At 66.6% G+C, this 27,710-nt stretch overlaps 1 protein-coding gene across 1 annotated transcript; it reads right to left on the bottom strand.

The window, feature by feature from the left end:
• On the bottom strand, positions 1-20,443 carry ARHGEF16 (Rho guanine nucleotide exchange factor 16). The gene is made up of 15 exons (XM_044236973.1): positions 20,411-20,443; positions 12,472-13,075; positions 10,626-10,671; positions 9,378-9,547; positions 8,224-8,280; positions 7,721-7,881; positions 5,584-5,736; positions 5,321-5,450; positions 4,664-4,738; positions 4,284-4,376; positions 3,124-3,275; positions 2,605-2,796; positions 1,652-1,725; positions 1,117-1,218; positions 1-621 (listed from the first exon to the last, which is right to left on the bottom strand). The coding sequence occupies exons 2-15, from the start codon at positions 13,054-13,056 to the stop codon at positions 482-484; spliced, it is 2,130 nt and encodes a 709-aa protein (XP_044092908.1). The 5' UTR covers positions 13,057-13,075; positions 20,411-20,443; the 3' UTR covers positions 1-481.
• Between the last annotated feature and the right edge of the window lie 7,267 nt (positions 20,444-27,710).

The following is a 27,710-nucleotide window of genomic DNA, read 5'->3' as shown; positions in this document are numbered from 1 at the left end:
CCAGGCGTTGAAGAAATACTTTAATGTCTGTGAAAACCTTAGCATCTCCACACTGTCCCCGCAGGGTCACCTCCCTCTGGCAGGACCTCTTCTCCGAAACTGGGGTGCCCGGACACCCAGGCCGTCTGTCCCACACGGGGACAACGGAGGGAGCTGAGCCCACGTCCTACACAGCCACAGGGCGCTGGGGGAAGGACGGGGCCCCTCCCTGGGGCTCCAGGGAGCTCCGCCAGGGGTGGGGGGTGTCAGGCGGCTGAGGCCGGAGAGCTGGCTGCGAAGCAGGTCCCTGGGGCCGGCGGCAGGCCTGACCTTCCCCCTGGGAGGAGTCTGGATCCAGCATGCGGACTCGTGAAGACCCAGAGCGCTCCATTTCCTGGGACAAGCACCCCCCTCCCCGCCCCCAAGCCAGGCCGCTGCTGGAGCCATCTAGAAGCAGAGCGGGCCGCGGTGCGGTGCGGTGCGGTGCGGTGCGGCACACGGGCTACACGTCCGTCTCCACCCGCAGACGCTCCATCCGACGCACGTTGCCCTCCACGGCCACGCGGCTGGTGATGCTTCGGGCGAAGTCTTCGGGGAACCAGCCCGTCTCCCCGTCCCTCAGCCGCTCGCCGTAGACCCAGCCTGAACACAGATACGGGGCAGGTGACGCAGGTCCAGGTTCCCAGAGACGGCAGGGCCAGGCCTCCTGCAGAGCAGAGCAGAGCAGCCCCCGCTCCTCCGGCAGGGCCTGGCCCTGGGACCCGGGCCCCGGGTCCTCCAGCTGCTGCTCCGCCTGGACCCTGGCATCAGCAGCTAAGCGCGCCCCGGCCAGCTTCGGGGCCCCCAGGAGGAGCACAGCCGCCCTCCTTCTGCTGAGGACAGTGCGACAGAGAAGCTGGTTCTGATCCTGTGACTCAGGGACCTTTGAAGAGGCCCTGGAGGGAGGGGCTGAAGGGCTTCGGATCGGGCCAGGCCCACGGAGAGCCATGCAGAAACCGCGTCTGGGGGGCCAGGCTCAGGGTCAGCTGCCTGCACCTGGCATGCTCCGGACCCTCGTGGGGGCGCCGGACGGACTCTCCCTCTGGGGTCCACCCCACCTCCCCACCTCCATCTGGCCACCACCCAGGCGCAGCTCACCGTCCTCCTGCTCCAGGACCAGGACCACGTCGGCCTGCTGCAGCGTGATCTCGTCGGCCTGCCTGGCCAAGTAGGCCTTGGTGATCTCCACCTGGGGCAGGTCTGCGGGGGCAGGAGGGAGCGGGTGTCAGCCACAAAGCTGTCCCCAGGAGGGCCAGGGCCAGGGGCTCTGCTGCCCCAGGGCGGGCAGGGCTCTGCTCCTAACGCATCCCTCGCAGCCCGGTCTCAGTGGGGCCTGAGGGGCCCCGGACACACGGCTGCTTCCCTCCAGAGGCCACAGGACAGGCTGCTCCTGCTTTCAGAGCCAAAGCACCAGCACCAGCAAAGGGAGACCCGGCTTCTAAGGGGCAGGGCTGGAGCCGGGGTGATAGGTCGATGGGCACTGTGGCCTCAGTCAGCTCCAGTCCCTGGGCGCGGGGCAGCCTGCTCTCCCCGCACAGAAGAGGAAGGCCCTGGGACAGAGCTGGGTGCGTACAAGCACCCACACGTATGCGGCTCAGCGTGGAGCCCTGCTCAGCGTGGAGCAGGCGCTTACCTCCTTTGTTGGTGGGGCCCTGCCCCTGCCTCTCCCCGTGCGTGAGCGCCGTGATCCACCGGGCCCGGTCACTCCTGCAGTTGGAGAGGGGATGGGTGAGGCCCAGCCTGGGGGCCTCTGGCTTCACACGTCCCGTCCTGCCCACAGTGCAGCAACGTGGAGACATGGGGGTAGCACGGCCAAGGGTTCCTTGAGCGTGCCCACAAAGCCCTCAAGGTGTGATGGGTAGTGGCCGTGAAGGCTCACGCTGCCTGGGCGCCCTCTCCTGACCCCCACAAACCACCGAGGGGCCACATGGAGGGCATCACAGGGCAAAAGGGAGGGCAGGCAGGCTGACCCTGAGTCCCACCTGCCCACCGTCCCGGAGGCAGGCGGCAGCCTCACCCCCACCGCCCGGGCCACACCGTCTGCTGGTGCTGGGGCCCAAGCCCACTGTTTAAGGCTTTAAACCTTCTGCCTCAGCCTCCCATCTGGAGGGAGCATGGAGACCAAGCCAGCCCTGTCCCTGCCTCTCCCTCATCTGCTGAGTGCCCGTGGTGCTGGCGTCTCCATATGCTGCCCACCCCCCTTCCAGACGGTTCTGACCTCACTACCCCCCACCCCACCGCCGGCACCTGGGCTCTGGCCCAGCCCGGTTCTCAGCAGAGGCCTCCTGCCTCAGGGCCTTTGCACAGCCGTGCCTCTGCCAGGGTCCCCGCCCCCCCCATGGCATTGCGCCAGTCAGGCTGCCCCACCGGGTGCTCCCTTCCCTGCCTTGCTTTCCTGCTCCGTCGGTGCCCCTGGACACGCCTGACGGTCCAGCTGCTCGTCTGGCTGGCGTGTCCCCCTCCTCCCTGTGTGAACTCTGGGAGAACAAGGCTGCCCTGGCCTTCAACACAGGGCCGGGTTCCCGGCAGGCGCCCGAGAACCCGACAGCACGAACCCCTGCTCCCAGGAGCCCTCCCCGGACTCACGCAGAGTCGGAGGACAGCAGGATCTTCTCCTGAAGGCCCTCGCTGTTGTACAGCAGGGTCACCTGGAAGGGGTGCGGCACCGAGGAGCTGCGGGTGCCGCCACCGCCCAGCAGGCCGGGGTCAGAGGGCTCCATCTTCTGGACCCGGATGTGGTCCACCTGGGCGTAGTCCTGAACCATGAAGCTGTCCTCGCTGTGGGAAGACAGGCGGGCGGCCAGCTGCAGCGGCGGGGGAGGAGGGGTGTCTGTGGGCAGCCTGGGGCCCCTACCCAGCTGGGGACACACAGTCAGAGGGATGTGCCTGAGAACCACCCCCCAGAAAACACGGGCCGTGTGCTCTCTCATGTGGGCCGGCAAACCCTGGTCTGCGGGCCACGAGAGGCACCTGGCCACCCCAGCGGGGGATGCAGGCCGCTGCCAGGGACAGGCTGGGCTGGGCGGGGGACTCCAACTCTGAGGTCAGGGGCGGCTCCCTGGGCCCGACCGCAGGGCCACACAGCCCGGCACCACGGTGGCCCACCTCTTCTTCTTGGTGACCACCAGAACGTCGTTGAACAGAAACAGGTAGCATGTGGGCCGGCTGGCCAGTTTTCGGAAAAGCCTGGTTTCTTCTACCACGAAAAGCTCCCCACGCTTCAGCAGCCAGCGGGAGGCAGAGATCAGCGGGAGGGACTGGAAGGAGGAGCCGGAGAGGCGCCGCCGCTGGGGTGGGGGCCAGGACAGCGGGGGTCCCTGCCTGCAAGGACTGGGGACCGGCCTCCCAGGCTGGGCTGCGCAAGGCAGGGCGATGGGGCCTCACCTCACACAAAGGGCTATTCAGTGGGGCGACAGGCACCAATGGGACAGCTGCTCTGTGCCAGGTCCCGGACCCGATCCCGCCCAGCAGCCAGGACAGGCCCGTCCTGCCTCCGGCCAGGCCCCGGGGCCCTCCTAGCCCCTGCTGAACACTCTCTCCAAGTGGGAAGCAAAAGCATCCACACACCCTCACACCCCTCTCCAGGCCTCCGTGCCTGCCTCCAACATGCGGGGGCCTCCTGTCCTGCCCACAGCACCTGCCGCCCCGGAGCTCCGGCCTTCCAGGCAGCCCCGGAGGTCAGCAGCCCGGCGTGAGGGAGGACAGCAGGGCCCGGCCCGAGAGCTCCTGCGGAGGGGCTCCCGTGGGGAAGCGTCTGTGTGTCTGTGTGTCGGCCTGTCACCTGCTGCCGGACAGCCCTGCCCCCGCCCCCACGGCTGCTGCCCGCAGAGGCAGGAGGCCCGTGGCCTGGGACGCAGCTGGGCCTTGCTCGGTACGGACAACGGCTTGGGCCCCGCCTGCAGGATGTCGAGGCCCGTCCCCAGAACTGAGGGAGGCCCACGACCGGAACGGGGCCTGACCCCATCCTTGACCCCATTCTCAGCGCTGCGGGGAGCCCTGGCCTGGGGCAAGCCCTCCGGCCCACCTGCTGCCCGCCCCGCTGCCGCCCCTCTTCAGGCAGCCGCCCCCGCACGGCCCCGGGTCAGGGAGCACAGGCCAGAGAGACGGGTTCGCCCACCTAGCCCCAGACGGGACGACTCCCACCGGGGGACCGGGAGCCACAGGGGAGACTCTGGTGGGAAACCGAGGCCCGGAGCCGTTGAGGCGGGGCCCGGGGCTGTGGCCCTGCCCTCCTGGAGCCGGCTCAGAGGGGAGGAAGCAGCTACCTTGACCCGGCCGAAGTCCAGTCGCGCGTGCAGCTCGTACATCTGCTCCGTGCGCTCCATCTTGCGGGCTCCCTCGTTGCACTGCTGCACGAGCTGCGGGGCCGGAGGCAGGCGCTGCCGCGGGCTGGGCCCGACCCCCGCCGCCCACGGCTCCCCAGCCCACGCCTGGGCCGTCCTCACTGCCGCCCCCACGACGGGCTCCCCGACCACGTGAGAGCCCTTCTCCCTCTGGGCCTCGGTTTCCCCATCAGCCCCGAGAAAAGCCCCAGATGGACGGTGTGGAAGCCCACCCTGCCCTCAGGGTCCCCCACACTGGGCGGGAAGGGACAGACCTCGGCTTGGTCCCGGTGCCCACGCCTCTCCCCCTGGACGCCCCTCACCTTGCTGATAGCCTTGAGCGCGCGGCTGGCGGCCTTGTACCTCTCGGGATGGCCTTGACTCTTGAGGCAGAGAGTCTGCAGAGCGGACCCCGCGTCAGGCACCACGTACCCTCCTGCACTCCAGGCTTCAGGCCTGCGTGGGGCACAGCCCCCCAACCCACGAACAGCAGACCCAGGTGGGGTCCTGTGTTCAACAGGCTCCTGCCAGGGCCCCGGGGTGCACAGCCCCCAAACGGCTCCTGCCAGGTCAGGCTGGCGGATGGGACCCTGGAAAGGGCACCTGCCCAGGACTCCAGCCCTTCCAGTCTGTAGCAGTCTCGGCCCAGTCTGGGGAAGCCCCCACAAGGACCGTGGAGGGTCTGACATCCCATAGGTCCAGACCGACAATCCTCCAAGCACGACCCACGTGCTGCCTCTGGGGGCTTGGCAGGCCCCCGCCGTGTCTCCATCTGCACGTGTGCACGGGACGCACGCCTGCCTGCGTGCACGTAGGACACGAGCACCTGCACGTAGGACACGAGCACCTGCACACGTACCTCTCACCCCTCCCCCGGCCCCTGGGGCCCACGAGCGGCATCTCAGAGGCCTGAGGCCCTGCAGGGAGCTCCTGGGAGCCTCTCGCTCCCTCCCTGGCAGGGGTCGGCGTGTCCTACTCACGTCCGTCAGGAGGGGCAGCCGCGTCACCCTCTGCATGGGGAGGATCAGGAAGGAGATCATGGGGAGACCCCCGCACGCGGGACGCTTCTCGATCTCCTTCAGGGCCTCGTGGAAGGCGGCGTTGCTGTTCCTGCAACAGGGAATGGTCCCTCAGCGGCAGTGGGGGCCGGGTGCCACCGGCAGACGATGGGCCACGAGCAGGACTGTGCTGCCGGGCCGGGGCGCCCAGAGTGGCCCCCCGGCCGCAGGGAGCCCGTGCTCACGTCAGCTTCTGCAGGGCGCGCTGCTGGTAGACCTCGTTGGCACAGTAGGCGACATAGGGGTGGAAGTGCTTCTCGGCGTGCTCCTCCAGGATGTCGCTGATGTCCTCCACGCAGACCTGCGCCTTGTGCCGCTGCTCCAGGGCCTCGAAAAATCTAACCGGGCGAGAGCTCTGTGGAGGCCTGGCCGTCCCCCAGCACGGCACACGCACACGCACACGCGTGCAAACACGCACGCAGGGGAGGAACCCGGCAGGTGCGTGGGGGACCGGCCGCCCGGGGAAACCCCAGCACACCGGCCGCGCAAGCCTGACAACCGGGCCGACCCGAGGCCCCTTCCTGCTGGATTCTGGCAGGGCCTCCTGCAGACAACACGGGCCGCAGATGGGCAGGACGGGGAAGCCGCTGCTCTGATGTGAGTCCTTGGACTTGGGTCAGACCCGCCGGGCGCCTGGTGCCCTCTGCCAGCTCAGTGTGAGGCCAGGGGCTCCTGGCGGGCTCCCTAGCGGTGGCCTCCAGGTCCCGCTTCCTCCTGGGGTCCCCTTCTGAGATCACCCCTGACCAGAGATCAGGAGGACAAAACCGGGAGGGAAGGAGGTCCCAGGGCCCCAACACCACAGGCACCATGGGGCCTGCCGTCAGTCAGCCCCACCGAGCACCGGGGATGTGGACCCCACCCGGCCGGAGGGCAAGGATGGGCAGCCCCGCCCCTGCGAGAGGGGGGCCGTGCTCCAGTTACCTCCAGTTACCCTCGAGGAGGCCAGGGCGAGTCTCAGGGAGGGTGAGCAAGGCCCTGGCTTTGAGGACGGGATCTCTCAGACCCTGCTCACCGGGCCTTGCTTGACCCTCTGCCCTGGGGGGCACCATGCATCCGTAAGGGAGGGCACCCGGAGAGCCCTAGCTCCTGGGCAGCCCAGGCAGACGGGGACAGGAACGGACAAGGACCCTGCCCCCTCAAGGAGGGCACGGGAGGCCCCAGCTGCCCAGGTGTAGGGCCGCACGCCGGTCCCTGGGTGGGCAGGCCACACCGGTCAGCACCTCCCCCAGCCGTTCCAAGGGTTTCAAGAAAGTTCTGGGAAAGGTGGCCATCAGCTGCTGACCCAGATAACTGAGTCCCAGGGAGGTCACTGTGACTGGCTCGGAGCTGCCAGGACCCAGCTGGAGCAGGAGGCCGGACCGTCGTACCCCGGGACAGTGACAGCCAGTCAAAGGCCCTGGGGAGGTCGGCACAAACAGGACAGCTGGCCCATGGTGGGTCCAGGCCCTCCGCTGTGCCTCGGGGACATGGAGCAAAGGGTCAGAGCGGGTGGAGGGCAGCCACCTATCCCAGGCCCCCATGGAGTCAAAGGCTTTGAGGTTCCCCCATCCCGGCCCGTCTCCAGGGACAAGTCAGCAGCCCTCCCCCCGCACGGCCCTGAAACTCCACGGGGGCCACAGGCAGCAGGTGCAGGCTGGGATGCAGGGAACCGGTCTGATGCTGATGTGAACAAGCCAGGGCTGCGCCACTTCCCACCTGTCCCCAGCTGAGTCTGCCAGCGGCCCCGGACCCACCTCCTTGGGGTAGGGAGCGTGCTGAGGCAAGAGGGGAGGTGTCCCGGGGTCTCCTGGGGCCCAGGCTGTGTGTGGGAGTGGACGCACACACACTCACAGACACGAGTGCACACACACCCAGCCACACACCTGCACACGCACAGAGACGCACACACGCAGGCCCCTGCAGGCCCGCGGCGGCTCCCCCGGCTCCTCCACCGCCGGGCCCTGTAACCGGAGCCCTGGGCCGGGCACCGGACACCGTCGGGCACAACAGGACCCGAAGCCCCAACTCGAGGCCCCGCCTGCTCCGTCCCGTGGCCGGTTCAGGGCTTGGTGCTCAGCCTCTGGCACGGGACGTCCCGGCGGTGGGGACGGGGGAGTGGGTGCACGTAAGGTGCCCGTCATCCCGCACGTGCTGCGCCGTCCGACATCCGAGGGACGGGGCGCGGGGGGCGGGGCGCGCAGCCAGCGTTCCCTCCCCGCCCCCAGCGGCTCCCGACCTCCCACCCGCGGTCCCAGACCCAGACTGTCCCGAGACCCCAACACCGCCCTGCTGCCCCAGGGGTGGGCGGGCACCCTCGCGGGCGGGCGCCCAGCTGGGCCTCACCTCCGACTGGCGCTCAGGACGTCCAGGATGTTGGAGAAGAGGTGGTGGTGCTCCGTCTGGGTCATGGTGGCCCGCAGCTCCCTGGACTGCAGGAACTCGGCCACCAGGACGCCCAGGCTGTGCTGGTACGAGAATTCCGACGTGAGGATCTCGAAGATGGCCTGGGGGGGGGATGAGAGCCGCTGCTGGGGCCACCGTGCGCCTCGGGGACAGGGCCAGGGTGCAGGGCAGGCTCGGACCAGACGTCAGCAGGAGGTTAGAGGGGCACGTCTCATGCCCTCGGCTCAGCCTCTCATGAGCTGTGACGCTGGCAAGGACCCCCACGTGCGTCCAAGAAGGGGTGATGGAAGCCCCGCCCCCGCCCAAGCCAAGGGCACCAGCCATCATCCCAGTGTCCGGCCCAGAGGCGGGAGGCATCGCCGTGGCCGCCGTCCTGCCCCGTGTGCTGTGTGGCCTGCACCAAGTGCTGGGCACAGGGCTGGATGCCCCGCCCAGCCCCTCACCTCCTGCCGCTTGCGTTCCTCAGCAGACAGCTCGTCCAGGAGGCCGGACTCCACCACCTGAGGAGGGCACGGGCCTGGGAGTCACGGGTTGGGCACATCCTGGAAGCAGAGCCTCCCCTCCGAAGAGCCTCCCCTCCGAAGAGCCTCCCCTCCGAAGAGCCCGGCGGTCGCCGAGGAAGAGAGCTGGGCGTCCAGAGGGAGCGGCTGGCAGACACCGCTGGGGTGAGGAGGGGGCTCCCGCAGAGCTGGCCTGGGGGCTGAGAGGCGTGCTGGGGACAGGGCCACAACTCAGACACACGGGCCCAGGTGAGTCTGCGCCCTGCCCATGACATCTGGGCTCGCGGTCCGGCTCTCCATGCCCTCAGGCCCCGGGGCACCCCCCCCGCCGGTAAGCCCCCGCCTTCTCGACCAGCCCAGAGGCTGGTCCAAGCCCCCGAGCTCAGGTGGTGCCCCGAATCTCCGGCGGCATGCCCTGACCCGCCCCGACCCAGGAGACCACACGCCTGCAGCTACCCTCCCTGCCCACGGGCTCCAGGGCAACTCTGTCCCTGGGCTCTCGGGAATGGGTCAGGCGTGTGGCTGTCCTCCTGGGGTCGTGGGGTTCCTCCCCACACACCTGCTCGGGACACCAGGGACTCTGTCCCAGCCAAGCTCTTCCCGGGGCCCCGGTGGCCTGCTGGGCAGGGACCCGCCGTGATTCAGGTGTCGGGGGTGAGGTGGCAGCGTGACCGCGGCATGCGGCTCTTTTGAAGCCGAGGCCCGGCCCTCCCCCTTTCCCTGCGGTCTCGGACCACTCAGACCCTCTGGCACTCTCCGGGGGGCAGGCCCCTCGGAAGGGGGTCCCTTTGCCCACAGCTCCGGCAGATCAGTCCACATAGGGAGAGGGCGAGGGGCTCACAAGCAGGAGGCTTGTCAGATGAGCGCCACCGATGGCATGTGGCCCTCATGGATCTCCCCCATGGGACCCAAACCCACAGAGCCCTCGGGGCAGGGCAGCCTGGAGGACAGCAGGAGGGGAGCTCCCCGCTGCAAGCTGGGCCTAGAAGGTAGTTTTGGAAGACTTGTCCCCACACCAGAGGGACCCAGGCTGGCTTTGAGGGGCCAACCGCCCAAGGGTTTGGGCTCAGGACCTCAGCCCTCCGTCCGGGTCCTACCTCCGGGAGCTGACTCCAGGTGACCTGGGCAGGCCGGTAGCTTTTGACTACGATGGGGGCACCCGCCTTTCCCGTTCCGTCGGGGCTGGACGGTTCACCGAGCAAGTCATCGTCGGACTCGTGGCTGGTGTTCAGGCCCCGTTCCCGGATCTCCTGGTAGAACCCGGGGTCTGGGGAGAGGGGCTGTGTCACCTGCAGGCCGGGGGGCTCAGAGCGGGCGTGGGAACCTGCGAACCTGCAGGCTGAGTCCTCCCAGGGGGGCTCTGAGAGTGTCAGGCGGCGCAGGGCCCCCCAGAGCAGGCTCCCCTCGGGCTGGCTGGCTCCCATGGCTGTGCTGGGCGCCGCCCTGCACGGGGGTGACGTCCCCGTGCAGAATGTGGCACCTGCAGGCTGAGACTGAGCCGACAAATCCCAGCCACGGGGGGCTGCCATGGGCGGGGGCTGTTCCCAGGCTGGGCTGAGCGCGCGGGTGCTGGCTCCCCGGAGCCCATCCCCCAGAGGGGCAGCCCATCCCCCAGAGGGGCAGCCCCGCTCTCCCGCTCTGCAGCAGCCCCACGGCGACGGACCGGCCCTGAATCAGGGCAACCCCCACGCGCCTCCTTCCCATCCCGCCTGAGATATGCTCACCACGGCTCCTCTCCCTGGGGCAGGAGGCTTGGCTCCTGCCCGCCCCCCACCCCCAGGCCCATGGCTGTCCAGAGGCTGGGGGCTGGCAGGGAGGGAGGGCCCTTCCTGGCTGGGTCCCTGCGCCCTAAGCCCCTCACAGCCCCTGGGTGCTGCATCCCGACAGCACAGACCCCTCCCCCACCTGCTGGGGGGTTTCTGTTGGCATCCCACCCCTTGGCAGGCTACACACACTGCTCTGGGCCCTCCTGAGCCCCGACACCGGGCTCCTTGCGCACCGTGACATGTACAGGCAATGCACACAGCGTGGGCGTCCACACCCGGGGCCAGCGCCCTCTGGCTTGTCTTGGTCCCACCGCTCACTACAGGCCTGGCCCATGCACGGTTGACAAACGTTCCCTGGGGTGAGTGCAGAGGTTCTGTCTGTCCCCTGCACTTGGAACACTTCAAAAGGGAGCACGAGGGAACTTTCTAGACCCAACAGAACGGCACAGATGAGCCACCGGGACCTCCCATCCCTGGAGAAACCTCTCTCGGCATGTTCCCACCGCAGTGCACCAGCCTCCCCTGTGCCAGCCTGGCCTACGGCGGCTTCCTGAGGTCCCCTCCCTTGGCCACACTCACCGTCCTTGAACGAGCCCTTGTGCGCCCGCTTCCGCCCCAGCGTCCTCTGTGCAAAGAGGAGAGACACAGACACGCCAGCAGTCAGAGGGAGGGGAGGCAGGTGTGAGTCTGCCGAGAGCCCTCTACTCCTGGAACCAAGCACCTCTCCGCGCCACGCATGCGGCCTGTTCAACAGCGGGGGCTCTGCCAGGCACCCACAAGATGCTCAATAAACGTGGAGGGAAGCCAGGCCACCAGGCAGAGGCCAGGGTGGGTAGGACGGGGTGGAATGGGGGCTCGGAGCAGGCAGGGCAGGTTGACTGGGAGCTAGGCAGACCCAGGAGGTCTGCCTGGAGGAGAAAGCAGGACTGAACTAATCAAGAGCTGGTGCTCAGGCAGGTGGGTGCTCCAACCGGCTGTGAAGGGTCTGGCCGGAGGGGCTGAGGCGGCCCAGGGTTGGGAGCTGGGGCCCCACACAGGGCCTCCTGCAGTCTGCGACCTGGGGCGGCAGGAAGGGCGGAGTCTAGCTCCCAGCACGGGTGTGGGGTCCCAGCAGCTGCTGGCAGGACTGCAAAGGCAGGTGGGGGTTCTCGGGGATCCCCCACCCGTGGCCCCAGCAGCTGCCTGCTCAGAGCCTGCCTCCTTGGCCGGGACACGGAGTTTTCCCGAGCGGGAAGCCATGCCGGCTCCAGGAAAGGCTGAGCTGGTATCTCGGACGAGTTGGGGCTTGACAACTCCCTTTGCTGGGCTGGAAGGTGCAGAGCTCCAGCCACACCTGGCTCCCTGGTCCTGTGCCCCCGCCAGCGCCCCTCCAAGCCCGTGCCTCTCGTTCACACCTCTGCTTTAATCCCTCCTCCTCGGGACCCTCTCCCCACCCCCACCCCTGCCCTGAGCAACCGGGGAGCCAGCCCCTCCTCGTGCTCTGCTGGCCCTCAGACCTGAGCACCCCAGGGCACCCCTGACCCCTCACTGCCCTGGGAGCGCAGGGCCCCCCTCAAGACCCCAGTGCCAGCCGCAGGAGTACTCGGGAAACGTTGGTTGCGCACTTGGCCCAACAGTGAGCTGGCAGCTGGCCTGGTCCTGGGCTGCAGGCTGCTGGGTTCCTGAGGCAGCTTCCGGGGCCTGGGCAGCTCAGGGAGGCAGGCAGGGGCTGTGCCCCACCTCCAAGGCCACGGGCATCTTTCAGCAGAGGACGGCCAAGGTGCATCCCAAGGCTCCCCTCTGCATGCTGGCTTGCCGGCACTGACGGCTGCGCTTGGCTTCTCCCCGGGCTGGGGCCACTCACAGTCCCGGGGCATTCCTGGCAGAGGTGGCCGCGGGAACAACTCTGGGTACACGGACCCCGAGCAACGGTGCCCTTCCCACTGGCCCCGGGCCAGCCCCGCTCTCTCAAGAACACCGGAGCACAAGGGGGTCGGGCAGGGGAAGGAGGGCGTGCAGGCAGAGAGGGCATCAGACTATCCCTGAGCCCCCACGCAGGGGCCCAGTGGGCAGAACGACCCAGGCCAGGTGCCACTCGGAAGCCCTCCCTCAGCTTGTCCCGAAGACAGCCCAGGTCCCCCTGGGGCTCAGAGAGAGGGGCTGTTCCCTCTCACTGTGGCTGGGAGTGGGGACCCTGGAGCCTGAGGGCCTGGGGAAAGCCCCTGACCTTTCTGAGCCTCAGCTGCCCCATCTGTAAAATGGGGATGTCACACTCAGCTCACAATCTGCCCACCATGCATGACTGGGGTGAACCAGGTCAGGGATATGCACACAGTCGGTGCTTCCCGGGCCCGCGCTGCACCATTAGGTGAGGCCCTGTCTACAAGCTCCCAAGGCCCCTCGAGGCACGGCCCCTGCCCCAGTGTCCAGGCGGATGGGCCCCTACCTTATTCTTGGCCGGACACCGAGCAGGAGGTGGACTGGGCTCCTCGGCCAGAGCTTGGAGCTTGGGGCTGAGCTGGATGGGGGTCCTCTCCCGGCCCGGCGCCCCCAGGCCCTGCATGGCTGCCCGGTAGGATTGGTTCCGCAGGTTCCGTCTGAGCGCTCCCTCGGGGCCTATGTCCACGTCCATGTCGTCCAGGGAGAAGCTGGGGGCAGAGACGAGCCGGGGCTCCCTCCGGGCAGCTTCCTTGCTGAGCACGGCCGCCCCGAAGCTCTGGTGGCGGGCTGGGGTCTTGGCCTTGCTGCACACGGCCAGGCTTCTGGGGATCAGCTGCTGAGTGCCCATCTTGAGGGCCGCGGGGCTCTGTGTGCTCAGGACAACGGTCCGTGGCTCCTCGTCCTTAGCGGACAGAGGTGGGGGCACCGAGGTGTCCAGCTGGAAGGCGGCATTGTCCCTGACCTGCAGGGAGTCCCGGACCATGGGCAGCCCGGGTGCTGGGTTCCCCCTGGCATCGAGCCGCAGCTCGGAGTGGAAGCGGTATTCCAGCAGCTTCTCTTCCAAGGAGCTGTCCGAGTGTCGCTGGGACATGCTCTGCGGCCGCCGTGTCCTGGGGCAAAAGCACAGCGGTGAGCTCGGCATGCAGACGTCCCCCCGCAGCACCCCTGCAGACCCATCCATGGGCCCATCCATGGCTTCCCAGCACCCTCCCTGGCCGGAGACCCCACTGGGGATGCAGGGCTCGGAGGCCTGGAGCAGAGCTGGGACCGGGCCAGAGGACATGCCTGCTTCTTCCGGTGGGCACACACACCGAGGACAGACCCCACGCCCGGGATGCAGGTGTGGGGCAGTGCAGGCCGCCGGACCAGGGCCCTGGAGACCTGAGCCGCCGCAACCCTGGGCTCTGGGCGCCGTCTCTTGCCGGTCAGGGCATGCACGATGGTAATGCCGTCTGGGGGGGTTTTCGGGCGCCCGCTTCAGACAGCGCGGGCCACGACCCCAGCCTCCGCCATGCCCCCAAGCTTGGGAGCAGCAGAGCCAGGCTCTGCCGCGCTGGGTTGGGGGTACGACCTCACCCCACCCTCCAAACACCCCGACTGTCCTCACTCTCGGTGTGCAAATGGAGAAACCCAAGGGCCAGCCCTAGGATGGGGGATGGAAGTATGGGTCACCAGGCTCTGAACCCAAGCCCATCTGATTTCAGACCCTTCTCTTCGAGGCCCCGTGTGGCAATTCCGCCACGGCCGGTGTCTCCCAGCCTTGCCACACGTCCAGGGACACCCTCGGTGTTTTCCCCCACTGATGAACTAGGAACAGGTGAACTCAGAACGGGGCCAACAATCCCTTCCTCCAGAGCCTGGCCAGGCACGGTCACCACGTGTGCGTGGACACAGAGGGGAGGGAGGAGCTGGCAGCCCGAGCCCCCCCTGCTCTTCCTGCGCCCCTTGGATGTCCGTCCCCCCCCCGGGGCCCCGAGCCCCCAGCCGTGTGGAGCCCGCTGACTGGCGTCTGTGGGCTAGCTGTTCGGCTCATCAGGGCTGAGGGGTCCGCTCCACCGGCGTGGACGACCCACCGCCACCTTCCCACTCAGGGTCGGGCAGAGCCAGCGCCAGCCTCCCGCCTCCGGGGCACCAGCATCTGGCCAGTGACCAAGCCGTCCTGAGGGGCCACCTGCCGCCGTCACGTCGCTGCCCTCTGCTGCGTTTTCCGCCTCCGTTTCAAAATCCGCAGATGGGCAGAGTGACGAGGCCAGCCTCCGCAGGCAGGAAGGGTTGCCCAGCCCGGCCCAGCCCAGCCCAGCCCGGCCACGACGCCCGAGCCCCCGCGGGAACGGAAGGCCGTGACACCCTCCTGCTCCTTGCTCCAGACCTGCAAGCGGGACAGGCGCCGGCTTGGGACGACCTGGCAGGACTGCCGAAAACTCCCTCTGGATCTCCTCCTTCCAATTTTAAGAAAGGCGCACGGCTCGGCTCCCCGAACCCTTCCTGCAGACACACGGCTTGCACGTGTTACGAGGGCCAGCGAGGCTGGGAGCCCATTTCTCGGATGGAAGAATTATGTCTGCACATCACCAGCCCAGGTGGCCCAGGCTGGTTGCAGTTTCGCCGCCCGGGGCCGTGTGCCCTGCAGACCTGGGGCGGGAGGCAGGCCCATTGTCTCCGACAGCCTGGGCGAGTGAGGGTGTCACCTCCTGTCTCCCACTCTGGGCGGCCAGAGGGGCCGGGGCCTGTGCCAGCAGGCGTGGAGCCTGTGGAGTCGAGGGACCCACTAGGAGGTCCCTGCCCAGGCCTACCCCTGACACTCGCCGCCCAGCCTTGCATCGGGCCGCGTCCCCTGGGAAGTTCCAGGCCTCAGCTCCGTCTGCGAGGGGCGGCCGGGCTCTGGAGGGGTCCGCACGGACCATAGTTGGGGTCCCGGCCAGAGGCCAGGCTCCCCACACCCCCGCTCCTGGTGCACAGGCTCTCTGCTAAAACCATCCTAGAGCGGGTGTGCGGCCGAGACTCCTGGTGACAGGGAGGGGCGGTCCTCGGAGCTCCAGCCCCCCCCTGCCCGGAGGACACCGCCCACGCATTCCTGGGGACATTCTGAGTCACCGGCTGCAGCCGGGTGGTGCCATCCAGGCTCACCCACCCCCGTGTTAACTTTGTCTGCATCGAGCCAGGCCGGGCCCGGAATGGGGTTGCTGGCAGACGTTGCCCTATCTGGGGTCCAAGCAAAGTGCACCCACGCGGGTAGGGAGCCCGAAGCTGCAGACGTCTGCCAGGGCTCTTCTTCGGGGCTTCGACGGCGGCTGCACGGAGCCCAGGATGCAGCACAGCCAGCACCGTCCCCGCCCCCCACCAGCCCCGAGCCGTCCTTCCTTTCCCTCGCCCCCACCCCAGGCCCCAGGCTTGGGTCTTCTTGGACCCGTCCTCTGGGCCTGGACCCTGGACCCAGCCAGGGGCACGGCCTCTCCCAGCGTAGGGCAAAGTCTGCTCTGGGGCCCGAGGTGCTCCAACGGGAACCTGTCAGGCGAGCCACTGCCAGGTGTGACCTCCGTTCCCAGCAAGGTGGCCGCACCCACAGGCCTGGGTGGCCACCAGTCCTGGGCCCAGGCCTGCAGGAGAGCGGGCGCTGTCTGGGGCTCCGCAGGGCCTCGGGACCAGGGCAAGCTCTGGGGAGCCACTGCCCCCATGGCCACCCCTGTGTCTCCCTCCTCTGAACATTCAGGTTCCCACAAGTCCCTGGACACGGGACCAAAACTCAAGCACCAAGACAGGCACCGCGGGGCGCCTGGGTGGCTCAGTGGGTTAAGCCTCTGCCTTTGGCTCAGGTCGTGATCTCAGGGTCCTGGGATCGAGCCCCACATCGGGCTCTCTGCTCAGCGGGGAGCCTGCTTCCCCCTCCCCCTCTGCCTGCCTCTCTGCCTACTTGTGATCACTGTCTGTCAAATAAATAAAATCTTAAAAAAAAAAAAAAAGGCGTCGCCTCCTCCGCTGCCCTGACACCCGCCCGGGTCCCCTGCTCCCCACCCCCACCCCAAGCCCCACCGCTGGCCCCTGATTCCTGCTCCTGGGAGAGCTCCCAGGAGGAAGGCAGGCATCGGCCCCTCTCCCGGCTGTGTGGACGGGACTCCAGCCCCCGCATGTCAGCTCAGCCAGCTCCCGAGCAAGAGCGGGACGCCCGCGGCCGGCCTCCCTCGTTAATCATTCCCTCGTGTTGGGTCGGGTTTTCCTCCTGCTCCTGTGGCCCCGGGCATTCCTCGTCCCTGCCTCCCTGCCTCATCCGCCTTGGCCGTCTGCTCCGCACGGTCAGTGGATCGCCTCTGCTCAGTGGATCGGCTCCGCGTCCTCCCGGGCCCCTCCCCCACCCCGTCCACCCCAGTCCTTTCCTGGGGTCCCCCACCTTTCCCAAGCTCCAAGGTGGCCTCACACGCGCAGAGCTTTGTCTCGGGCTGGTAACCGGCTGAGATCAGAGCCCCAGGGAGACATTTCTTCCGGAGCTGGAGGTCTCTTCTCTGGTCTAGGGTTCTGCTGCCGGCGTGACGTCTGACGCGTGCGACCTCGCCTCCCCGGATTGTGGCCTGAGGTCCCCCCGGCCCGCTTTACTGGAGAGTTCTGGTGCTCCGGCAGACAACCCCAAGTTCACCCCTGAGCCACGGGCTCGTGCCCCCTTCCAACCCCGTCCTCGGGTCTAGCGGGTCTGGGTGTGTGCTGGGGACATTTCGTCCACACTTCCTCCCCGTTTTCTCCAGCCCCTCTTTCGGGGGCAGCCTGGGGTGGGCGCTCAGGCCCCCCGCGTCCCCTCCGCACCTTGCCCTCTCCCGCCCGTGCTCTCATCCCTCTGCCCTCCCGGGGGCGGGTCCAGCCTTTCCACACCTGCCCCTGCTGCTGGCCCGGCCTGCGAGCGCCGGCTCCTGCTCCAGGACGCTTACGGCTCCTCTTTGGCCTTGGCCCATCCATCCTCTGGGCCTGTCACACCCTCGCAGGCACCAGGCTGTCCTCAAACGCCCAGCAGTCCTGCTTGGCTGTCTGCTTGGACCACGCGGAGCCCACGGGCCTCGCGTCGGGAGGCTGATGTGCAGGGGCAAACGCACACACGTGAGCGCAGCGGCCCCCAGGCTCCCGGGCCCCCCACTGTCCCAGCATCTGCGGCCGGCGGCCTCTGCAGAGTGGCCATCCCCGTGTCCTCGCTGCTGCTGGCCTTCGCCCGGTGTCCTGGGGCCGGTGTGAGGGAGGGGCCAGGGCACAGACTCTTCCCGCTGCCTCCAGGCAAATGCCGGCCATGCTGTCCGGGCCAGAGTGTCGCTGAAAGGCAGGCCAGATGCTCCGACCTCTCGGGTCCCAGGGGTGCGGCTGCCCCTGGCACAGGGGGCCCCGTGAAGCTCCTCCAGGGAAGCCCGGGGCAGTGAGGGCTGCGTGCTGCGCGTCTGACTGCCCAAAGAGTCTGTGGGTCCTTTGGGAGCAGGGACAGTCGCTGTCCCCAGGGTGGGCTCAGTCCCCAAACTGCCGAGTGAACGCTGGCCATCAGGATACTTGCCCTGTCCTAGGCCCCTTGCCCTCAGGCTGCGTCCTTCCCAAGAGGCCCCGAGGTTCCGTGCGCAGACTTCGCTTCCAGCCACCAGAAACTGCCAGGGATGCATCAGGGGGGCTTCCGGATCCATCCGTGCCACCACTGGGTGACTTCCTGCTGCTCCTGCTCCAGGGAGCTGGGGAGGCCGGTCTCCCGCTGGGTCCTTGTAACCCAGGGCAGTTTCCCTCCACAGCACGTGCAGGGCGGGAAAGGGGCACTTGCCGTGTGGGACGCAGGAGCGGCAGCAGGTGGGGTGGGGGGAGGGCCCGACTCGGGGGGGCCAGGCCGAAGCGGCAGTCGGCACTGCCCGCGCTGCGGTGCGGCCCCTCACAGCCCAGTGCCCCCCGCTCCCCCGTTCTTCCCGACAGATGGGCTTCCTGGGGCGGGCTCCGGGCTGTCTCCCCGCGACTGCCTCACAGACAGACCAGCGGCTCTGCCCAGAGCCGCTCCCCCAGCCAGCAGGACCCACAACACCTCCCCCGTGGGGCCTCCATCCCCTCTGCCCTGGCCTCGAGGTCGGGCTGACCGCACCCTGCCTGGTGGGGCTCAGCCTCTCCAGCACCATCCGCCCGACCCTGGTCCTGGCTCAGGCTGACTCGAGCCACGATGATGGGCTTGTGCTTAGGTACTTCCTGCCCTGCCAAGCCCGAGCCTCAGGGTCACACGGAATTTGGGGGCAGGATTTGGCGTTTTAAGTCACAGCGCACAGCAGACGGTACCATCTGCAAGACGGCTGGGGTCGGCTCAGGACTCAGCTGGGGCAGCCCCCACCCCCAACCCAACACTTGGCAATGCCCAGAGACGTTCGTGGAGGTCGCAGCCCTGGGTGTGTAGGTGGAGACCATGGGCGCCCACCCTGGGAAACGTTCTGGAGCCAATGTCTGCAGCACCAAGATGGAGAGCCTGGCGTCACTGACCAGAGGGCCCCCTGCTCACGGTGGGCGTCGGGGAGACCCTCCCGGCCGCCGGCAGCACCCAGTCTGGCAGCAGGGAGGGACTGTGCTGTGCCCGACCCCTTGCCGCCCCTGCCACCCCGGATGCAGGAGCTTCCCGGTGGCCTCTGGCTCTGAGGCTTCCCGGCGCGGGAACAGCCACAGAGAAGCCCGCCTCCGGGGTCTGGCTGCAGTGCTCCCCCCGCAACCACAGGCTCACCCACGGCTCGCCGGCTCCTGTCTCTCGGTCCAGAAGTCCCATAAACTCGACCCCTGTCCCAGACTGGGCTGACACGCATGGTGTCCCCCCAAGAAGCCCCAGAGCCCTGAGTCCGACAGGTCGCCTGACCCGGTGAGCAGCAGGTGCCTTGCCCGCTGGGCCGGAGTTTGTCATGCCCTTCCTTCGGAAGGTGGTACGTTCCCCGACACGTGAGGAAAGCCGGCGGGGCCGGGCTGCCCGTTAGCAGAGAGCTGGGCGAGGATGGGCCAGCGGGCGAGCAGAGATTCCTGCTGGAAATAAAGACGCCCCGGCACACGGGGGTCGCCTGCGCACGGAGCTGCAGCCACTGTCCATCTGGAAACCGAAACCAAAACTCTGGGCACCAGACACAGGGTGAGAGGCGGTGCCCGTCGGATCACACACAGACCAGCATCCTTGGGAGCGGTGCCTGAGGGGACCCCAGCAGGCCGCTCGGCTGGCCCCTCGCTTCCTCAAGCACAGTGCAGAGCCGTCCCCGTTGGGTCGGAGCCCAGCCCTGGGAGCCAGAGCCTCCTGGCACAGGTGTCTCCCCGCACATGTCCCCGAGTGGGGAGGGGCCCTCTGCCCAGCTCACTCCCTCTTCCTCTCCAGGCGGCTTCTGTCCAAGTGAAGGAAGACCTCACTTCTGGGAACCCCCAAGACCCTGCCTCCTGCCTCTCTCTCCCTGCAGGACTCGGGAGACGCGGGGCGAGGCCCTGTCCTGTGGCCGGCAGGCCTTGCCAGGGGAGTGTCCAAACTGCGGCTCAGGTGCGCTGACTCAGTGCCCTCCCTGTGGGCACCTGATGCCTCCCCTTCCACACAGGAGGACTCTGCTGCCCGGGGGGCTTATGTCACTCGCCTGAGTTCACAGGGACCCAGGATTTGAACCCAGGGGCCGCCACACCCCTAAGCACTAGGCTGGGGGTGTGTGGGGTCAGACTCCGCAGGTGCCCCTTGACCCCCCTCCCCCCCAGACACAGAACAGGGGCAGACTGTTCACCTCAAGGACACAGGGAGAGTCAGGCACTCCTGGGCTCCAGGTCTGGTGCCCATGTACCCCCATGCCCAGCGCTGTGCTGAAGTCCGCCCCGAGCTCAAAAGGGATTCTTGCTTCCCAGATGCAGAAACGGAGGCACGGAGACCGGTGGGCAGTAAGAGGGGCCCCGGCCCTCAGGAGCAGCCCCACACTCCTCCCTCCTTCCTCCCCTACCCGCTGAGAGTGAGCAGGAAGCCTGCTCGCTGCTGCGCCTGCCCCCCACCCCCGCCGCCGGGGATGGCGCTTCTTCCCGCGTTGCTGGAGCGCGGGTCTTCATCTGGGGGTCGCTAACTGGAGGCCCAACTGGGTTTGGGCAGCAGATTCTCCAGGGTTTGGGGGGAGGGTGGTTTCGTGCGCCCCCGCCCCACCCCCATTTTCATAGGTCCGGGGGGCTCCCCGCGGTCTCCGGGCTCCGCCGTCTACGCAGGAGAGAAGCGACCCCTTGGGGTGCGGACGGAGCCGCCCAGGGGCCGGGAACGGCAGGGGCGGCGGCAGGACGCCCGAGGCCGTGGGCGGGGTGCCCGCCGGGGTCCAGCCGTCCCGGGCGGCGCGGGCGCAGGGACCGAGCCGCGAAGTTCCGCCGACGGGCGCAGCGCGGGGCGGGGCGGGGCGGCGCAGGGGAGAGAAGGCGCCCCGGGGCCACCGGCCCTCCCCGTGTCCAGCTCGCTCCCCCGTCCCCAGGCTCACCTGCGCCGCGGCGCGGAGGACGTGGCGGCGAGCGGGCGGCGGCTCCGGCGGGTCTGGCTCCGGGCCCCGCGCCCCGGCCGGGCGGCCGATCGGGCCGCGCTCGCAGCCGCCGCTGGGTCCCTCCCAGGCCCCGCCCCCCACTTCCTGCGCGGCCCCCGGGGAGGCGCGGGCGCGGGGCCGTCGGGCCAGGTGGGCGCCCGGGTGGGCGCGCGGGCCGGCGGGGCGGGGGCCGGGCGGGAGGGGACGGCGGCGCGCGCCCCGGGCACCTGGCCGTGCAGCCTGCGTCACGGTCCCCACCTGGCTGGCCGGCGCTCACGTGACCCGCTGGCCGGGTGTCCGCCCGCGGCGCCGCCCCCGCCCCGCCCAACTCGGTGGCTGCCGGTCTGTCGCCCGCGGGTTTGGGGCGGGAGTGGCCGGCTGGGATCCTGAATCCGCTCCCACTCTCCTTCCGGGCCTAGCTAGGCTGCTTCCTCCTCCAGGAAGCCCTCTGGGAAGCTGACTAGCTCTGCAGGGAAACCTGATCTTTGCGAGGCAGAAGAGGCCCCAAGCTCTGGCCCCAGACCGCGGCCCAGCATGGTCCAAAGCGCTCGCGCTGCCTTTACGGTGTGGCTGTGGATGTGAAATGTGGGGGTCCGGGAGCGGCCAGTCAAGAGAGAATTCTTGAAGCCTCTTGGGTGCAAAGAGGGTGCTTTTATGAAGGCAGGGGGACAGGACGCGTGGGCGGAAAGAGCTGCACTGGGGTCCCCAGGAGGAGCTGGGAGGGGGTCGGGGAGAGCTTAAGCCTCTCAGGAATTTGGAAGCAAGGGAAGCAAGCCTCCCAGGAGGGGCTAGCTGAGGTCAGGAGAAGGTCATTTCCCCGAAGTCAGAGGGAGGCAAACCCTAAGTGACTCTTAACTCTAGGGAAAACAGGCTGCTGGAGGGTGGGGGTGGGGGGCGCGGCCGCTGGGGGATGGGCAGTCAGGCTGACGGGGGATGGAATGAGCACTGGATGTTACTGGAGACTGATGCATCGCTGACCTCTACCTCTGCAAGCAATGTGCGCTACATGTTAAATTACTGAATTTAAACAAAATAAGCAAATTTTTTTAAAAAAGGAAAAGTTCCTTTACTACTGGCTGGTGAACCCTCAGTGGTGAGATGCTGCAGGTGTGTACCAGTGGGCCATAGGCCTGGGGATGGTTGCTAACACGGACCTTGGGGAGGAGGCTAGAGACGAAGGAAGTCTCCAGAGGAATTTTTACAGGATCCTGGAGGTCAGGCTAATGTCAAGCTAAGGTTACTGTCTGCCTCTATCAGAGTATTAGCCTCGAGGCAGCTGAACTCCCGGAGGAGGGTCACTGTGCCCGTCCCAAGGGTTTGTCAATGGACTGCAAAGGAAATTTAATTTTTTGTAGATTTTTGTAGATGTCTTTTGTCTCCTTTGTTCTGAGCCTCAGCTGTTAGCACCATCTCCTGAGGCTTGGAAAGGAAGGTGCCTGCTGGCCCGTACAAGGTCCAGTGGACTCCAAGCCTGGCCTCTCCAGATCCTGTCTGTGGAGTTTTGCCCTGAGCAGAGGCTGCCGCCGCCCTGCCCCTGGGGAGTCCAGGAATCAGGGTCCTTGCGCAGGAGATGCCAGGGGCTGGGACAGGTCAGCTTCTGTCCTGCGTCAACCTGCCCTTCTGCCAGGCAGGGTCCTCCTCGTCATCCTGCCTGGCACTCAGCATCCCCCACTCATAGCCCCACACCAGCCCCGGTGGCAACAGCAGTGTGCACTCACCGTGTGTCCCTGCTCAGGAACCGTCCATGGCTCCTAGTGGCCTCTTCCGCCAAGGGCAGCGGCCTCAGCTCCGGCATGAAGCTGGCCCCTCCCACTCACACTCTACCTGTGCGGCCACTGACCTTACCAGGGGGAAGCCCGCAGGACGGCTTCCCAGGATCCTCCTGCACCGGAGAACGCGCCCTGCTCAGGAGACCTGAGCCCTCCTGGGAGAGACGCAGCCTCTTGGCCCTCTGAGCTGGGGGGTGAGCTGCCTGCGGAGGCTCTGAGAGTGTGTTTGCCCCAAGTCACGGGTCCCGGCCTCCAAGACAGCGATGTGTCCTGGCTCCACTCCTTCAGCCAGAGTCCCAGGACAGGAAGGCTCAGGAGCCACCACTGCCCAGAAGCCCCCGGCACAGGGACGTGTTTGTTACGTGGGCACGTCCTGGTGAGAGCTGACAATGTCACCTCTCTTCTTCCGGACGTCCCAGCCCTTCGTCTGGGGCCAGCCCAGCCTTCTTCTGTAGCAAGGCTTCTCCTCTTTCCTTCCTCCTTTCCCTCATGTGCATCTGCTGAGCCCCTACTGTGTGCCGACCTGTGTGCAGGCCTTGGAGATACAGCTCTGAGCAAATCAGATGGTCTCTGTCCTCCGGGCACTCCCTGCTTTCTGGGGGTGAGGAGGTGGGGCGCCAGCCCCTCTGTTCTGCCCCTGAGAGGGCTAGAAGACCTGAGACCTGGGGGCTGAGCAGGAGTTCGCTTGAGGAAAGGGGGCGTGTCAGGCCAGGTGGCACTGGTGCAGAGGCTGGGGTGGGAGGGAGTGTGCTCAGAATGATGGCCTCAGGGCAGTGGGGCTGCGGTAGAGGGAGCAGAATGGGGGAGACTCGCATGGCTTTGCCATCTGGGGAAGGCAAAGCGCGACAAGGAGCCCCTCGGGGTTGAAGCAAAGAGACAGAATGATCAGGTCTGGCGGAAAGACCCCTCTGGCACCTGAGGAGAGGGCAGGGTGGAGGGCCGACACAGGCGCCCTGAGCCCCAACCCAGACCAAAGCTAATGTCCTGCCTCTGCTTGAATACTTTCGGGATGGGGAGCTCACCATCTGCCAGTACAAGTCATCACCTTGTCTGCTTCAATCACATTCTTTGTTAAGATTTTAGTTTTATTTATTTGACAGAGTGAGTGAGCACAAGCAGGGGGAGCCGAGGGGGAGGGAGAAGCAGACGCCCCACGGAGCAGGGATCCCGACGCGGGACTTGATCCCAGGACCCCGGGATCACGACCCGAGCCAAAGGCAGATGCCCAACCACCCAAGCCACCCAGGCGCCCTTTAATCACATGCTGTAGACCTGATTGACACGACATGGAATCTAGATTGTTCATCGTCTTGACATGTTCCCCCAAGAGACTTCAAAATGTGCCAAAATCCTTCTCAAAATGTGGTCTTCCGAACAGAACCCAGTACCATGCCAGGATAAGAAAATGGGGAAACGCTCACCTCCTCTCTTTTGGATATTATGCCTTTGTTGATATAGCCTTTTTCTGCCGCAGCTCTTACATGTGTCCATCCCACAGCACAGAGCCCTGCGCCCTGCATGCAGCAGGTGCTCAGCTAGTGCCCGGTGAGTCACTGATGTGATCTGAGATCCCAGGGCTCAGCCCCAGAGATGCTGGGTGATCCGTCTCTGGGCCACCCAGCTGGATTCTACTGGAACCCACTGATGGGGCTGTGCATTTGAGTGAGCTTTCAGACCACCTTGGTCCCTTTCCTGACCCCAGGGTTGGTGCAGTGGGCAGGTGCAGGGGTGTGGCAGCCCACAGGGCACCGTCTAGCCTAGGGCCTGTCTCACCTCCCCTCCTCCCCCCCGCACCTACCTCTCCAGGGCTGGCGGCCGTGTTGGTTTGCAGCTCTGTGCCAGCAAGGAGGGGTCACAGCCTTGCAGGGCTGGCCTGGCATTTTCTTGGGCATTGTGGTTGGAAGGGGTGGTCCTGCCCAGCACACCCATGGCCTACCCCATCCTTGCCCAGCGTGGGTGCCCTCAGTCCCCTGCGTCCACCCTGCAACAGGGAGTCAGGTAGCACACGCCCGTGTGCAGTGGCCACCTGGCAGGGCTCACCTTGGCCACAGGAAGGTGCTCGGTAGGGCGGTCAGTGTAACCTGTGAGTGTGTGTTGTTGGGGGGGGGGCTAATGGCGAAGCCTGTGGGCGGAGGCCTGGGCCCTGGACTCACCACATGAAGGAGAGCCCCTGGGCGGCTCCTGCAAAAGGTGGGGAGCTGCTGCCCTCCAGAGGCCATCCTGGGTTCTGCACCCACAAGGCCAAGCCTGGGTTGGGGGTGGGGTGGAGCAGCGGGGCAGGACACCCCTGAGAGAGCAAGCTCCGTTGGTGCCCGACCCCCACTCAGTGCTTTCCTATAAAACCCGCTTTCAGAACTCGGCCTGGTCACTGCAGGGTTGGTCCCCTCCCCACCCCTTCCGGCCCTGGTCGGCCGGCGCCTGTTTGACCCCTCCAGCACCCTGAGACTGACTCTGCCGCCAAACTGGGGGGCTCTGGGGGGGCGTCTCCCTGAGTCGAGCTGGCGCAGCGTCTGATTGGGGCTGGGGGACCCAGAGCTAGTGGCTCGGCGTCTCAGACCCTGCTGTCCCAGCTGTCATTGTTGGGGGGCGTTAATGTCGACCATGGAGCTGGTGCAGAGCTGCCTGGGAGGAAACGGCCCCCCGGGTCACAGGCGGTGGCGAGCAGGACCCCAGGGCTGCCGGCAGGGGTGAGTCTCTGAACTCTCTGCACCCTGTGGCTGAGACCCTGAGTGTGTGGGACCAGGTTAGGATAGAGACGGTGGCCCTCCTTCCCTGCTTTGGGCCTCTGGGCTGGCCCTGACCCTGGCGGAGAGAGAGGGCTCCCCATCACAAGGTTTGCACGGAGCCGCCCCCCGCCCCGCCCCTGCAAATATAATCCTAGCCCCAGCACCTGTGATGTGCTCGTATTTGGAAATAAGGTCTGTGCGGATGTAAGGAAGACAAGGTCATACTGGGTTGGGCCGGGCCCTAAATCCCGTGGTCAGGATCCTTATAAAAAGAGGGAAATTTAGAACCAGAAGGCCAAGTGACCACAGAGACGGAGGCTGGGGTGATGTGGAGTGACCGCCAAGGGACGCAAGGACGACCAGCAGTACCAGAGGCTGCAAGAGACCAGCCAGGACCCTGCGCTCCAGCCCCCAGAGGGAGCGTGACCCTGCGGCCACCCTGCTCTCAGACCTCCAGCCTCCGGACACACCACGATCCTGTTCTGTGAGTTGAAGCTGCCCAGGGAGCCCACGCAGCGGCCCTGTCCCTTCTCATTGTCCCTCAGACCTCCTCTGCCCTCTGCCGAGTCCGCTGCTTCCTCGGGGACACACGCTCATGAGGGGGCTGGGAGTGACTTGCAGAATGGTGACCGGCATGCCGGGTCTCACAGAGCTCCATGTGGAGGGCCTGGAGGGGGCTGGGGGCACCGAGAAGACATCCACCTGCGTAGCCGGCCAGGGCTCGTCCTGTGTCCCCCAGAGCTTCCCTCCCAGCCCGAGGAGATTTCTGGCCTTGAGAACCGAAAGGCAGAGGCAGGCAAGAGTGGCTGCTGTGGCCCCTGTTCCCCCGCCCCGGACCTCGAGAACCTTGGGGTGACACCACTGTGCTATCCCTGGACCCCAGACCTGGGCCATGGCCGGAGGCTGCAGGCTGGCTTAGCTCCTAGAGCCAGGGTCCCGGGACTGGAGCCTACGTAGCCACGTTTACCTTACGGGGTAAGATGGGGGCCAGCCGCGTGCTTGGCACATGGGAAATGAGGGCCCCTTCCCATGCAGCGTCCCCAGCAGGGGGGAGGCTGTCACCCGCCCACGCCATAGCTGTCTAGCATTTGCTCTGAGAAGTGAGTGCCCGCCACCTGGAGGAGCCCCTTTCCCGTGGCTGGAGGGGATCCTATGCACCAGCTCAGCCTGCGCGGAGTCTCCCGGACACTGCTCTGCCCCCGGACCATAGCCTGGAGAGAGCGTGCCCTGGGGCTAGCAGTCCTCTAGGACGCCTGCTGGCTGGAACATCCTGGTGTCCAGGGCTGAGGACAAGGCTGCAGGGTGTGTCCCTCTCCCTTTCCAGGGCTGCACGGACAGGGCTCGTTGCCCGCTCCCCTCCTTCCCTGGGGGCCGCAGGGAATGTGCTGGGTGGAGGGAAGGGGCACAACCGCCTCCTTTCTTCTCAGGGCCTGGCACTGGGCTGACCTCTCACTCACTGCACGGTCCCACGGGTGCCTCATCCAGCCGGCGGGCAGCTGGGAAAGGTCTCTTTGGTCTCGGATGATGCTGTGGCTGTGAGTGGGCCTGAGGACAGAGGCTCCTCTGTGCTGGGCAAGTGCAGGCCAGGGCGGGAGGGGGCCACAGATGGGTGCGGGGGCGGTGCAGGGCCCGGGTTGCCGGGGCGGAGCTTGGCTGCTTCTCCGGCCCACCAGCGTGGCCCTTGCTGAGCAGTTCAGCCCAGGGGGCACACGGTCACTCCTTGCACCTTAAAGAGCAGATGGTCATTACTTTCTATTAAGCACCTACTGTGTGCTTTTTTATTGGATTCTTACCGAATTCGTTCCGAAACTCCCCAAGGTGTGTGTGTCATCGTCCCCGCATAACCGAGAGATAAAGGCTTACCCACTGTCACCTTGCTCGTGAGGAAAGAGCCCAGGCCTGTCTGACTCCAGAGCCGTGGCCCCAGTGTCGTAATCAGGGATTACTTCAGATTTCCAAAGAAGTCGGGAGCTAAAACAAAATGTGTGTATTTGACTTCAGTTGAGAATTGAAAACATCACAGACATTTTGGCTGTGATGAGGCAGCTCCCACCATCATCAAGGAGAAAACGGAACAGAAAGTCCAAGAAGTGTCTATTTTCAGATGTTGGACAAGGGGAGGGGGGACATTGGCTCTCGGGCGAAAGAGGCAAATCAGGAGAGCCCCATGGCTGCCTGACTTTTTTCCAAGGGGTGAAGCATGGTGGTCTCACGGAGTTGGGAGGGAAGATGTGGGGTTCAGGAAGGCAGGGGGGATGGGGGTCTGTGGGCAGCAGTGCAGAGCTGGAGCTCCAGAGACCCTCAGAAATGCTACTCTGTGCATGTGCAGTGTGAGGTCTCAGGGAGCGAAGCAAAGAGCAGCCACCAGGGTGAACAGCTCCCAGTGTCCATGCAGGCCCAGGGACACTTAAATGCCAGGCACCCAGAATGAAGGGACCTGGTGGCCACCCAGGGTATTTGATGGGGACCAAAGGCAGTGTCTCAGGTGAGGGGCTAAGCTCACCCCAGAGCATAAAGTGAAGGTTGCTCTGTGCCTGCCTGATGAGCTTCGCAGCAAGACTTGCAGAGGCCAGGATGATCTCCACCACCCCTTAACCCCATCGGCACAAAACTCAATGTTCTTAAAAACAAGAATTTATGATCACAACAGGTTAGCATTTATAACCTCCAGCACTGGATAAAATATGACAGGACATGTGAAGAAGCCAGAGCATGTCACCTGTAACGAAGGGAAAAAGCAGTCAATAGACACAGAACCCAAAGTGA

This window comes from Neovison vison, chromosome 2 (assembly GCF_020171115.1).
Source record: "Neovison vison isolate M4711 chromosome 2, ASM_NN_V1, whole genome shotgun sequence".
Classification (NCBI taxonomy): Eukaryota; Metazoa; Chordata; class Mammalia; order Carnivora; family Mustelidae; genus Neogale; species Neogale vison.
The sequence above is the reverse complement of the archived record's forward strand: the minus strand, read 5'-3'. Positions and strand labels throughout refer to the sequence as shown.

What these genes read in the sequence shown, in the direction of transcription:
- ARHGEF16 (XM_044236973.1), bottom strand. Translation starts at nt 13,056, where the DNA reads ATGTCCCAGCGACACTCGGACAGCTCCTTGGAAGAGAAGCTGCTGGAA. An exon ending in GGTGTCCGGCCAAGAATAAG is followed by an intron (nt 10,672 to 12,471) that starts GTAGGGGCCCAT and finishes CTCTTTGCACAG; the next exon opens with AGGACGCTGGGGCGGAAGCG. An exon ending in CTGCTGTCCTCCGACTCTGC is followed by an intron (nt 1,726 to 2,604) that starts GTGAGTCCGGGG and finishes CTCCAACTGCAG; the next exon opens with GAGTGACCGGGCCCGGTGGA.